Here is a 13,311-nt window from a genome sequence, read left to right as displayed (position 1 = left end):
CCATGTTTTATTGTATTCTTAAAAATACCATTTTGATAATCATATTTGATTCTTCCCATTTTGGCCAGTTTTAATTTTTATCCACGAAACCTTCATTGAATGTAATAAAGTAACAGATAAGTGAATTATTACATTATGAGCATATGAAATACGTTAACTTTCTAGTGTTTTTGATTCAAGAACTAATATTGTTTTGTTTTAAGTGTTATGTATTATAATTTATTTTCTCTCTTCTTGCTAATGTCGTATTACATTTTTATTAGGAAAATATGAGGTATTTAAAAAAAATGTGTGTTGTCGTGTATTAAAATCTAGTCTTTTTTTAAATGAATAATTTTAAAGTAATTCATTTAATACCTTCCGTAATGAACGTTTTTGTTTCAAGGCAAACTTATACCAAATTTTAATTAATTCTTTCAAATACCATTGTGTAAATCACGTTTGATTGTTTCCAATTGGATCTATGCTAATCTTGAAATGAAATAAATAAAATATGAAATGCAATAACAAACAAGTAAATCAAAAAAGCCTAGAAAGATGTACTTTCTAGTTTGTTTTTACGGTCCAAGGTAAAATCATAACATCAGAATACATTGCATAAGTAAGAATCCCATCAACTCCCATAGGGGGAAAATTACACTAAACTAACATGGTTTATTTTAATATTCACGATCCACCAAGGAGCATTTTTATTAACGCGTCAACACCTTATATTTAACTTTATTTCCATTTCCGCCAGCGAAACAGTTTGTCCGCTCGCTGATTATCCTTATTTCATAAACCTATCACATTACCCACACCGTTCGCCCTTCCCCCCAAGGAGCGGGCGGAGGATTAATGTTCGGTGCTACGATTTCACTCGCAACGGTTCAACGGTTCAAGCAAGCGTTCAAGTGTGCCATCGCGCGGAGTTGATTTCGCCAAACAATAAATAACACTTTTCATAAAGAACCGTACAGCCAGTCACTGCCAGTGGGGCAGCATACTTTGTATAGCGCTTTCCCTGCTGACATCTGACCGACTTCACTGGGAAAACATCGCTCCTCGGGGAACTGTAGGCTTCGCAAGCAAACGAAGGTTGAGGGGGGAGAGGGGTGGGGGCCGAAAAAGCGGAATACGCACGCCCCATTTTCCACCGTGCCGTCGTCGGGCATTGCAGTATCTCTTAATTGACACTGTACCATTTCCTTCTTAATTAAGCCGGGCCTTCTCCACCCGCCTACAAATCATCGGCACCGACCGCACTTTTCCCTCTCTCTTGTCCCGCTGTTTTTCTTTTTCGCCCAGCTGCTGCTGGCGAGCGGGCGCTTTGCGCCATTTTCTCGATTTTCCCATTTTTCCACAAATCGGCCTGCCATGCTGGAGAAGAGACCATCTGCGGTCAGTGTCAATGGATGAACATTGATTTGCTCTTCCTATTGCTACTGTGCTAGTGCTGTGTTTTTCTTTTCTGTTTTTCTCTGCCACCTTCTCTTTCTCTTTTTCTCTTTCTCTTTCACACACACACACACGTGCACAGTCTATTTTCCACTCGGAATTGATTGTGCCACTGCTGGGGATGGCTTTTTTAACGCATATGCACTAGCTGCTCCCGAATGGCCCTCGATGGCGTTAATTGATTTAGATTTTGCTAATTGGCACCGGTGAGAGAAAAAAACAGGGAATAACCCCCGTCCCGGAAAATCCCGGGACACGGCGAGGAAAAGGCGCAACCCTCCCTCCCTCTCCCCGATAGTGCTCGGTTGAGTCACTGCGTCAAATTATTAGGCCGAACACCACCCCCCGGGATCGGGACACAACCCGGGTTGAACGGTTGTTTCGAGTGGGCGAACGCAAAAGCAAACAATAACCGAGGGAAAACAGCCCCGCGTGAGGAAACGCGGGGAAAAAGGGTTTCATTTTGACCCGCCACCGAACAAATGTATGCCGCAAATTTGATTAAACCGTTCATTTGATTTGCTCTCGAGAGCTATGAGAGTTGTAAACTCGACTGTTTCGGTATGCGTCAGTAGGAATGACAGCTGTCACTACAGCATTTGTAGGTTTTAAAACAACTATTGCAGATCACAACGATAACAGATAGTTTAAAACAATTTTCTCAAAAATTGGCCCTAATGGTAATTAACTATTCATGATTCAAACCAAACTTATTTTTCTGTGCCGCAAAGTTTGTCGCAATTTTACTTATACTTTAACGTTTTAAGAGCTTTTACTCCTCGAACTCATTAACACGTTGATTGCCAAGTGTTTTTAGCACATTTTTTTAGTACAATCTTTTTTAATAAAATTTGTTTATAACATTCACAAAACCAACGGTTTGTGAAGGCTAAACAAAAACTTAAGTTCCTAAGGAATTGATATTTAATTTTACTATGATTTTTATGAGTCATTTTCATTTATTCATGGGACAAAAACTTTTTAGAACTGATAATCAAAAATGATAGCCATGGCAGTCAACGTGTTAATCGGCGCGAAGAGTTAGTCTGTCCGTGCCCTTGCTTCAATCAAGCGTCAAACCAAAAGTTGTACTAATTAATATTTTATCACGTTGTCTGCCAAGTCTTTTGAGCACACTTTTTTAGTACAAAATGTTTTGATATAATTTGTTTATAACATTCATTAAACCGATGGTTTTCAAAGGCCAAGCGAAGACTTAGCTATCCCAAGAATAAATGTTTTATATTACTATGGTTTTTATGTGATATTTTCAATTATTTATGGAGCAAAAACTGTTTAGAACTAATGATAGTAGGCTATCAAAAATGATAGCCATGGCAGTCAACGTGTTAAACAATGTTCATGTAAGGCTGTGGATCGAACAATTTCACTAAAATGGTCCGCATTTTACAGTTGATGCTGATTCATCTGTAAAATATTTAACACGTTAACTGCCAAGCGGTTTTTGCAGACCCTTTTAGTACAACCTTTTTTAGTAAAAACTTATTTATAACATTTATCAAACCTACGGTTTTCGACGGTCAAGAAAAGACTTAGCATCCTAAAGTACTTATTTTAAATATTACTATAGTTTCATTTGGGTTTTTAATTTATTTAAGGGTCAACAACTTTTTAGAACTGATTGTTGCTGTCACCCATTTTTGGATGACATGGCAGTTAAGATGTTAAAATGGTTTTAGAGAAGGTTTTGCGTCTATAAAATCCTGTTTGCTAGTGTTAATTAAACTGTTTTACAATTCAGAACGAATAATGTGATAATATACTTAGATTAATGCCATACACACATTTTACTTTAACAGTTGAATTTACTTGCGATGTAAGACACAAAATTGTAACTTTCTCTTTGAGTTTTATTACTGTTTGCATCCAAATATTTAGCATCAATCAAGAAATTTAACTTGAAATAAAAACTCGCAAATTTCTATGCGCCGAATATTTCGTTAAAAAAAAGTTGCATTTCCCGTTTCTGTTTCCGTTGTGCAGAGAGTGGAGCCCGCTCGCATGAAGTACCGATTCTCAAATCAATCAAACTTCCGGTGAAAATCGGAACCGTTCGTTATGGCGAGCCGGTGCAAAAGGATAGGAAACGAGTGAAAACCCGTTTGCTCTGTCATATTTTCTATCTCGTACGAAGGGAAGGAAAACCGGCGAAAACCCCACGCGCACCACGTTGTCGGTTGCAAAGAAAACGTCTCTTTAGGGCGCTTGTTTGTTTTTCCTTTTCGGCTTTCCTTCAGTTAGATATCTAACGGATGTCCTTCTGGAAGTGGCGCCCGCCAGTGAAAAGGCTTGTGTGTGTGTGTTCCCCGGTTGGCGGTCGTGAGGGCAATAAATCAGGCCGCCACAGTGGCCGCTTTCTCATCCGAAAGCCTTTGCCATCGTGCACAGTGGGTCAGCGTGGAGTGAAAACGGGGATAGGATTTAGGAAAAAAAAAGATCGCCCATTCAAACGTTTCTTCACTTTCGAAACGTTATCCCACTGTGGGCGAAACAAAAGCTTGGATCGTATAAAAGGCTAGTGATGTATGGCGATCGGTTTCGGTCGCTGGATGAATGGCCAAAAGCGAAAGGATGTGAAGCACACGAAGCTAAAACAGGTTAAAGTCCCACTAAATCTAAGCCCACCTCCCGGATCAATTCGGCGCTTGATTCTGTTTTCCAGTCTATCAATTTAAATTGTTTCTGTGCAACACAAACGGGTGGGAAAATTTCCAACCGACCTTCGTTGTGTTCGGGTTTTTCCCAAGGCTGCAACCAAACATTCCCTTGCACTTTCTTTCCCGGAAAATTAGGCGACGAAGGGCGGGGAAAGGGGGAGCATAAAAAGAAACCAGCAGACCATCAGCAAACGAATTTATGGGCAGTCGGGGGAGGAGTGGTGGGGGAAGGGGGAGGGAGAGGGAGGGGGCGAATTTCATTAATATCAAAATACACTATAAATTTGTGTAATTCTTGTACAGCGCTCATCTTGAAAGCGACAGGCTCGTGTAGCAAGGACACCGTACACACCCAGCCTCCTTTCTCTCACACATACACATAAATACACACACACACATCAGGAGCATGTTTTTTGCCTTCCCCAACCCGGCTGTACGATGGGGGGGGGGGGGGGGAAACGGAAAAGATGATAACGGTTCCGAGTTCGGTGATCCGTGAGCAAAAGTTGCTGTCGTTACCGCCCAACAAATGCCCATAATCCTTGGGATATAGCAGCACACAACTGCCACCGCCATGCCGCAACCACCCGCCCTTCCCTTTCCCCCACACCGGGCTAGCCTGGTCTGGTCGGAACCTTCCCATCTCTCTATGTTCTAACGCGCGACTAACTTTTACTTCCTAGGTACCAATGAAGCGGCCATCAAATTGAAGTTCCCCCATTTTTCCTTTTGTGTATGTGTGTGTGTGTGTGTGTGTGTGTGTGTGTGTGTACGTAGAGTTTTTTGCCCTACGGGTGGCGGGCAACTGTTGGCGTTTGGCCAACGCAGATACGTCGAACCCGGTGAGAAGTTGTTTTTTTCACATCTCCCACCACCACCACCAATGTGCGATGGCGATGAAGCCGTAAGCCATCCTGTAATTGGTGACAAATTTCCAACAATCGCGAGGAAGCGAATGCCAACGCTCCACGTTGTGGCGGGCAAAACACGCCATTACATCCAACATCTAACGACCCACTGATGCGGGTTTTTAGAATTATCCGCTTTTCATAAGTTTGAAGCTGCAATACAAAACGGAAAAATCCAACCTGTTTTTTCTTACTTCTTTCCTTATTTTCTTCAATTGAATAAATTAGTATTGTTGCTCACCACTAGTCAATTGACGGGTCTGAGTTGTTTCTATGGATTCCTTGTAACTTCTACCATTTTTAAGTCTGAGGTTTCTTCACCCATTTTCACCCACAAAAAATGTAAGCAAATTTGTACTAAAAATGTGGATTTAAAACGCTTGGCAGTCAACGTTTAGGAACTTGTATAGTAATGCACTGATTAAAAAACGAAATAAAGTCTTTACTTAGTTTTCTAGCAACTTTAGTTTACGTAATTTTATAATCAAACTGTGTCAAACATGATTGTACAAAAACTTGTGCAAATATTATATATATTATATTTGTTCATTTATTTGTAGATATTGAGGCAAGTTTGAGCCTTTCTTAAACTAATCACTAGTGGTAATGCACCTAGTTATCACGTTGACTGCCAAGCGTTTTTAGCACACTTTTTTAGTACAATCTTTATTAATATAATTTGTTTATAATATTTATTAAACCAACGATTTTTGAAGGCTAAGCAAAAACTTAGATTCCCAAAGAATTTATATAAAATATTACTATAATTTTTATGTTGAATTTTCATTTATTTATGGGTCAAACACTTTTTAGAACTGATTTTTGCTGTCACCCACTTTTGGGTTTCGATTTTTTTTGTAAAACAGATACCTAGACTTGTTTTCATTCCAATTGTAAATAGACTAAACTTATCTAAGCTTAATTCTTTACAACTTCTACAGCCTACAACGTTGACAAGCGTTTTTAGCACAATCTTCTTTGATTAAATTTGTTTAAAACACTCATTAAACCAATGTTTTTTGAAGGCTAAACAAATAGTTAGCTTCCCAAAGAATTCATTTTTAATGTTTCTATGGTTTTTATGCTGGATTCTCACTTATTTATGGGCTATAAACTTTTTAGAACTAATGGCAGCTGGTTATAAGAAATGACCGCCATGGCAGTCAACGTGTTAACACCTTGACTGCCAAGCGTTTTTAGCACACATTTTTAGAACAATTTTTTTAAATATAATTTGTTTATAACATTGAATAAACCAGCAATTTTTGAAGGGTAGGCTAAAACTTAGCTTCCCAAAGAATTGAAATAAAATATCAGTATAATTTTAATGTCACATTTTCATTTATTTATGGGACAAACACTTTTTAGAACTGAGTTTTGCTGTAACCCACTTTTGGGTGACATGGCAGTCAACGTGTTAAAGCTATTTTCAATTAGACTACGTTTATTGGTTTTCTTTACAACGTTTTTGTTGAAAATGTACGGTTTAGTTTGTGTTCGCCTGATTCATTTCATGCCTTGCTAAGTTTATAGTTGTTTGCTCCCAACATGCAATATTACATAGCCAGTCTAGTGTTTCGATATTTTCTATGTCCTTTACTAATTAACCTTTATTTTTAACACTTTGACTGTCGCACTGTTTTAGATTTAGATGTTTTTAGTACAATGATGTTTGATAATTTAACACGTTCCGTACCGCGTCACCCAAATATGGGTGACAGCAGTTCTAGTTCTAAAAAGTGTTTGACCCATAAATAAATGAAAATACAACATAAAATTTATAGTAATATTAAAAATAAGTTTTTTGGTAAGTTAAGTTTTTGCTTGGCCTTCGAAAACCATCGGTTTAACAAATATTTAAAACAAATTGTAATTTAAAAAATTGTACTAAAAATTGTGCGAAAACGCTTGGTACGCAACGTGTTAAAAAAAACCAAGCAAAATAAGGCTCTTCAAAAGATGCGGTTATTAATATTGTCTACAACGAGTCCTACTACTGCTATGGAGGTCTAATGGCTAATGTTGAATGCTACTGTCAACCACGAAATGGATGGGTGATGTGGTTTTTCTAAGGACTATTTAATTTAGAGACTTTCCGGACAACTGAGATAAACGCATTTATATTTGTTCATCGTGTGGGTTGGACAGACCTGCCCTCGTGAATTTGGAAAGGTACGTACGACCGATTCAAACTGCACCAGGAAACGTGTGTGGGTGCTGTTGTATCCAAGAATTATACTCGAAAAAGTTTATCCACCTTACGACGGCTCACGGGTAACCGTCCCTTCCCCCCCCCCCCCCCCTTTTCCGGCGGGCTCCTGTGCGCACCCGAAACTAGCCAATTTCGCAACTAGCGAGCAACGACGTTAAGAACTCGTAATCTTTAGTTAGATGGGGCAGGGTGTGTCTGCAGTTCAAGCGCTAATTTCGGACTGCGCCGGGTAACACTTGGCTGAAATGGGGAAAAGTGTACCTTAGCAGGAGCTTGTCGGTCGCTTTAAGTTCAGCGTCCTTGCGACGTGCTGCTTCTTTCCGCATTTTCCACCCTTGCCAGGACTCCCTCGCGGTTTCTCGGAGTTGGCGTCGCGGGAACTAAGTGCGAAACTTTTTGCATTCCACGCGAACTCGCACCAGCGATGTGTATGTGCCCCGACGTTCGACGAGCTGCACCATTAATTTACGGAGCAAGTCTGCCCCAAAAAACCCCCGACGGTAGCAGAACATGGTTCCCCACCTTTCGCTTAACCTTAGCTTAATGCCACAGAAATGTTTGATCAAACTAGATTACGGTCGCCCGGCTCTTAGTGGGGAATCGTCGAGAATCATTACCTTCCCGTGCGGTACATGCACTCCGAAGCGTTCGGGGCGTGCGGCCACTTCCACTAAACCGTTTTTCGCCGAAGTTTTCGCCACCGTACAACCGCGTGCATGGCAGCTCAGGCAGGCAATAGATAATCGAACGTAAACCACGGCCAAAGTTTGCCTTCCAGCCGGCGAGATTCGCCAGGGGAGCGCCGGAGCGACATACGGCGTTGGATGTTTCGGTCTGCACTTGCACGTAACGAACTTACGAGTCGAAAGGGAAAAACACACACACCCCGAACGCGATGCAACAAGAAAAACGACTCATGGTTTTCCACCACACACACCCACCCGCGGGGGTAATAACGGTCAGTCAGCGAGCGAGTTCAAACACTCACGCAGAAGGGCAGGGTCAATAACTTACTAACCACAGAAATTTGAAATGAAAATTATGCTTTTCTTCTCCCTTGGTACCGATTTTCCGTTTGTTTGGTTTTGTTCTTTTCATGTTTATCTTTCGTGTTTATTGGTCACGTGGACTAGACGAACGTCCGTGCCATTATTAACGCTTTTTTTTTTTTGTCGGTGCACCTACTGCCGATACCGTTTCGGTTGAAATGGTGTCCATATGCACCAGCTGGAACACTGTATCGTCACCATTACAACTATGTTCCGTTTCGAAAACTATCCCTGGGACTAGTTATTATCTGAAATTTTCAACTGTAATCGCTTTTTACAGCTTCATAAAATATTAAAATTTGTATATTTTTAACACACTTTTTTAGTACAAGCTTTTTTATTATAATTTGTTTATAACATTTATTAAACCAACGATTTTTGAAGACTAAGCAAAAACCTAGCTTCCCAAAGAGTTGATATTAAATATTATTATAATTTTTATGTTGCATTTTCATTGATTTGTGGGACAAAAACTTTTTAAAACTAATGACAGCTGGCTATGAAAAATGATAGTCATGACAGTCAACGTGTTAAACAGAATTTTGTTTTTCCATTATGTAATGAAGAAATTGATTCTTCTACATATTTCATAGAACAGTGCGAAACAAAGTATTGGGTATGTGATGTTCAATTTGTTCAGATTTACTTTTTTCATTACATCACAATGCTGTCACTGGAGCTTATCCTCTTGCAATATAGTTTTAAAACATATACTTCTTAACTTTCCTTTCGTAATGAGTTTGAAAACGTACAGAATGACCGCTACTCAACTATCTGGATTGCATTTCAATAATGAAAATTGACAATAGTTATGATGTAAGAGAAGGATTTAAAATGAAATAATTGTTCTAAAAGAGATGTTTGAAAAATGCTTAGAATTCAACTTTTAAATGTAGAATTGTTTTTATGATTTTGCACAATTGCTTTATCTGATAAGAAACAATAATAAACATTGGAGAGATGAAAAAGTTATGTAGTGTATGTTTTTTTATCCTTAACTCACGTTTCTGTCTTTAACACGTTCTTGCCAAGCGATTTTACCACCCTGTTTTAGTACAATCGTTTTTGATAATACTTGTTTGTAACATTTATTAAACCGACGGTTTTCGAAGGCTAAGCAAAGACTTAGCTTTGCGAACAATTGGTTTAAGTATTACTGAAGTTGTTATGTTGCATTTTCATTTATTTATGAGACAAAAACTTTTTAGAACAAATGGCAGCTGCCTATCAAAAACGATAGCCATGGTACTCAACATGGTAATCATATTAAATCGATCGTATAATTTAAAAATGCTGCTCTCGCTCGAATAGGCAAAGAAAAGTAAAAGATTTAAAGTTTTTTTTTCTTTAATTTTTATCTTTCAACAAAGGGTTTCCTTCAAATGGTAATTTTAAGCTTTCAGTTTATTTGACGTTACCTGAGGCGTACCGGATCAGAATTAATATTATTGAATAAACAGATGCTTGATGAGACCTTTCCGTTCGTTATCTTGCATTTTTTTTTTTATCAAACTAAAGGCACCGTATGAGTGGTACAACATTTACATTTGATTTACATATATTTGCAACTACTAGGTCGTAGTTTTCGTTTCGTGCGTTATCATCTGTTTCTTGTTAGGGCATTTCTTGTTTTATCTTCTCTAACGATCTAAGTTTATTCCAAATTCTCTTAACAAAATATGGTTTGACATATTTTATAACGTATCATTTATTTTTTGTGCAATGATCCTGATCTCTTTTACGTAACTGATCCAGGACTCGTAACTTAGTTCCTGGTTCCGGAATTAGGGAGCAGTTATGCTGGATTTTTTTTCATTGTCTATGGCTCCTTAGATTACAAAGCCGGTATGCAAGTGAGATGTCATATGTGTGTGAAGTTGCTTTTTCTCGTAGTGTTTTGTGTATGATTTTCTTCTTCTTGTGTTTCGATACGCGAAAGTAAACCGGTCTATTGAAACCTTTACAGAATCCGGCCTCCAGCAGCAGCACCAACAGCTACACCATCATCTGCAGTTAAAGCTTCCGCTGCACAGGACAAACGTTGACGCCGGCTGCGATCAGGGCTACGGAAGCGAGCGATCTCCCGAGGACGAGCTGCCGCCTCCGTTGCTGCTCATCCACGAGGCCCAGTACAACGAGATCCTTGCGTCTTCCGCGGCTCAGCGCGCTTCCGCCATGCACACACCATCCCTCGCTGAGGGCCATCGAGTTGACGATGGCTCCCAAGGAGCACCCGCCGTTGCGCAGACCGACCAGTCTTCCGGCGCGAATGATACCGCCGACAGGGACACCGCGGCCCAACACTTGCAGCTCGTCGGTCCCTACAGTTTCATCACCGAGGGTGAGTAGCTTAGCCTACTTTTCATAACACCTGCCTGAACCGAAGGCAATTGGGAGGAGGTCGTTGTTTTCTTACATGTATTTTGAAAGTTAAACCATTCAACGTAAGTGTCAGTTCACATTTGAGTATTATTTTTTTAAATGAAGTGTGATAAACTAAGAGAAAATTAAAAGATTTGCTTAAAGATTGCTTCAAACAACGCGAATTGATACTGTTAAATTCTACAAATCCATACGAGCGGGAATGTCGCACATTTTGTACGGATCAATAAGTTTTTGTGTTTTTGAAAAGTGATATCGGTGATGTTTTTTAATTACTTAATATTGCAAATTGAAACGCTAACACTATCGGTAGTCAACCGATTTTTCTAAAACACTGAACTACTTTACTTCTTTTCTTTTTGTTGTTTATCGTTTGCACTTCATAAGCATCTTTAAACTACCATTATAACTACCCTTTTCGCAATTTGCAACACATTGGAGCACTTAAGTTAATATGTTAATTACCTTTGTTAAGGTTGGAAGAGTTCTACAACCATCTGAACAAAAGGAACGAAATAGTAATCGACAAAAAATCTATTCAGAATATGTGACGTACATGGGTATTTATTTATTCATTCATTGAATGCTGTCCACTAGTTTTTTTTTTTGCTTATTTGTCGTAAAACAAGTAAACCAAACAAAATCTTAAAGATAACTCATTTCTAGGTTTAGTTAAAACTGTTAAATTAAAGATAATGATTACCGATGGTTGGATTTAAAATAATTTTAAAGCTTTGAGTTTAACATTTTAAGATCTATGGACTCATTCAATTTAATTTTGTCGTTAGAATCTCTACAGTGACCAAACAATACTACAATATTTCAGAATAGATCCGACGTAGGCATTTTATAACCTTTTTAATGTATATGGATCTTGGAAACTGATACTAAAACGCTTTCTATATCCAACCATGCTACTAGCCCATCCTATTGTAACGTTATTCTGAGGGAATCTACAATGACCCCCAAGTCCCTTACTTTTTCGTAGCTACCTACTGCCTGGGTTCCTAGATTTATTGCAATTGTAGAGGTGTTACGTTTCCTGCTTAGAGTATGATTGTGGCACTTTCCTTTGCTCAGTTGTACCAAGTGTAAAATTTGTTGGTTTCTTCCCGGAATAGCCATACAGCATTAACGTCTTTGATTTCAAGAAACACGAAGAACAAAACTAGAAACAAGAAACTGGAGAATGCAAAAAATATCATTGACAAACATGATGAAAAGAAGTAAGCCAAGATTCAATTACAATTACATCTAACAATTTGTTTACGATCAGTTGGGTTAGATTCCATCCATTTTAGAAAGACGAAAGTTAGATTTCACTGCAAGTTTTTGTAATTTAAATAATAAAATAGGGTTGTCAATGCGACCAAAAGCTTTACCGAAATCTGCATAAAGAGTTATCATAGTTCAGTGTTGTCAAAGAATAATCAACAATTTCGAAAAGCTTTGTCTTTTGAAAAATTCGTGTTGCACAGTAGTTATTTTGTGTTTAGTTTGTTCAAACAGTGTGTTGTTAATGATTTTTGCTATCGCTACTACTTTTGAAAAGTGGTAAAAATCGTATTAAAAAAAGTTATCACGCATGACAATGATTTTTTTCCAGTTTTACCGATGTTGAAAATATTGATTTTTTGCAAGTCAAATCCAAACCCACGTTCGTTGACATAAAGATTGAGCTAACATTTCAAACCGTTTCGGTGGTCCAAAATAGAAAAAGTTAAATGAACTGCAAAGCGAAAACCCCCCACCGGAAACTAACCAACAAACGGAAAGGCGTAAAACCCCTTTCCGGGCGGAGGGGAAAATGACATTCCATTATCCTTTTCAAATTTGTGGGCGAATAAGATTAGGCTCGCTTTTTTTCCATAGCGCAAATCCAAATCGAATGCTGAGTGGGCTCAGGAGCGGATAACAAACTACAAAAAACAAAACAAAAAAAAAAGAAAAGTGGAATGGAAACGAGCGCGCTCCGATCTGATTCATAGCAACAGATGGATCATTACCACCGAAATGGGGGAAAACGGGAAGGACAGAAAAGAGGAGACAATGGGGAGCGGGGGGTTGCGTGAAAAAAAAAGTTGTCCAACGCAGGGCGGAGGAAAGTCATCCTATATTGTAACCGTTGGAGAAGTTTCCGTTTTTTTTGTTCACTTTCGCAGGGCGACAGTTTTTGTTTCAGTTTTTCTGTGTGTGTGTGTGTGTGTGTGTTTAGTGCCATTCCGGGGCGGCAGCGTTTGTTTTATTTTTATTCATATATTTGTAATGCAAAGCAATCCAATTTCGTGCAATCTAACAAACAACTACATCCCATCCCCGAAATTATGGCAACTATGAGCGGGCATCACACACACACACAACAAAAAAAAGATACCAACAAACGGAAAGTAAATATAAATCAACAACGGCCTGGCAAGAACAGACTTCCTTTTTTGTTTTTGCCCCTCCTATCGTCTGACAAGCGAAACGACACTGTGCTTCAACCGTGGGGAGGGCGCGATAGACAATTTCTATTGCAACATGGAAAATGATGAGCATTACAAAACAAATCCAATAACATTAAAGTGTGTGTCTCCCACCGTCTAGACGGCGAGCGCACGCAAAACCTCAAACAGGGCGTCGCATAATGCAGATTATTTCTACCC

The 13,311-nt window shown here is 38.9% G+C and overlaps 1 protein-coding gene across 1 annotated transcript in view; it reads left to right on the top strand.

Annotated features, from left to right (window-relative positions):
* The window catches only part of LOC131291066 (uncharacterized), a 47,162-nt gene that overhangs the window by 23,894 nt on the left and 9,957 nt on the right, over positions 1-13,311 (top strand). Inside the window, exon 4 of the mRNA XM_058320254.1 lies at positions 10,251-10,625. Within this exon, the coding sequence (XP_058176237.1) occupies positions 10,251-10,625 (375 nt within the window). The remainder of the gene's footprint in view (positions 1-10,250; positions 10,626-13,311) is intronic.

The sequence above is a fragment of the Anopheles ziemanni genome, chromosome X (genome assembly GCF_943734765.1).
Source record: "Anopheles ziemanni chromosome X, idAnoZiCoDA_A2_x.2, whole genome shotgun sequence".
Classification (NCBI taxonomy): domain Eukaryota; kingdom Metazoa; phylum Arthropoda; class Insecta; order Diptera; family Culicidae; genus Anopheles; species Anopheles ziemanni.
The sequence above is the reverse complement of the archived record's forward strand: the minus strand, read 5'-3'. Positions and strand labels throughout refer to the sequence as shown.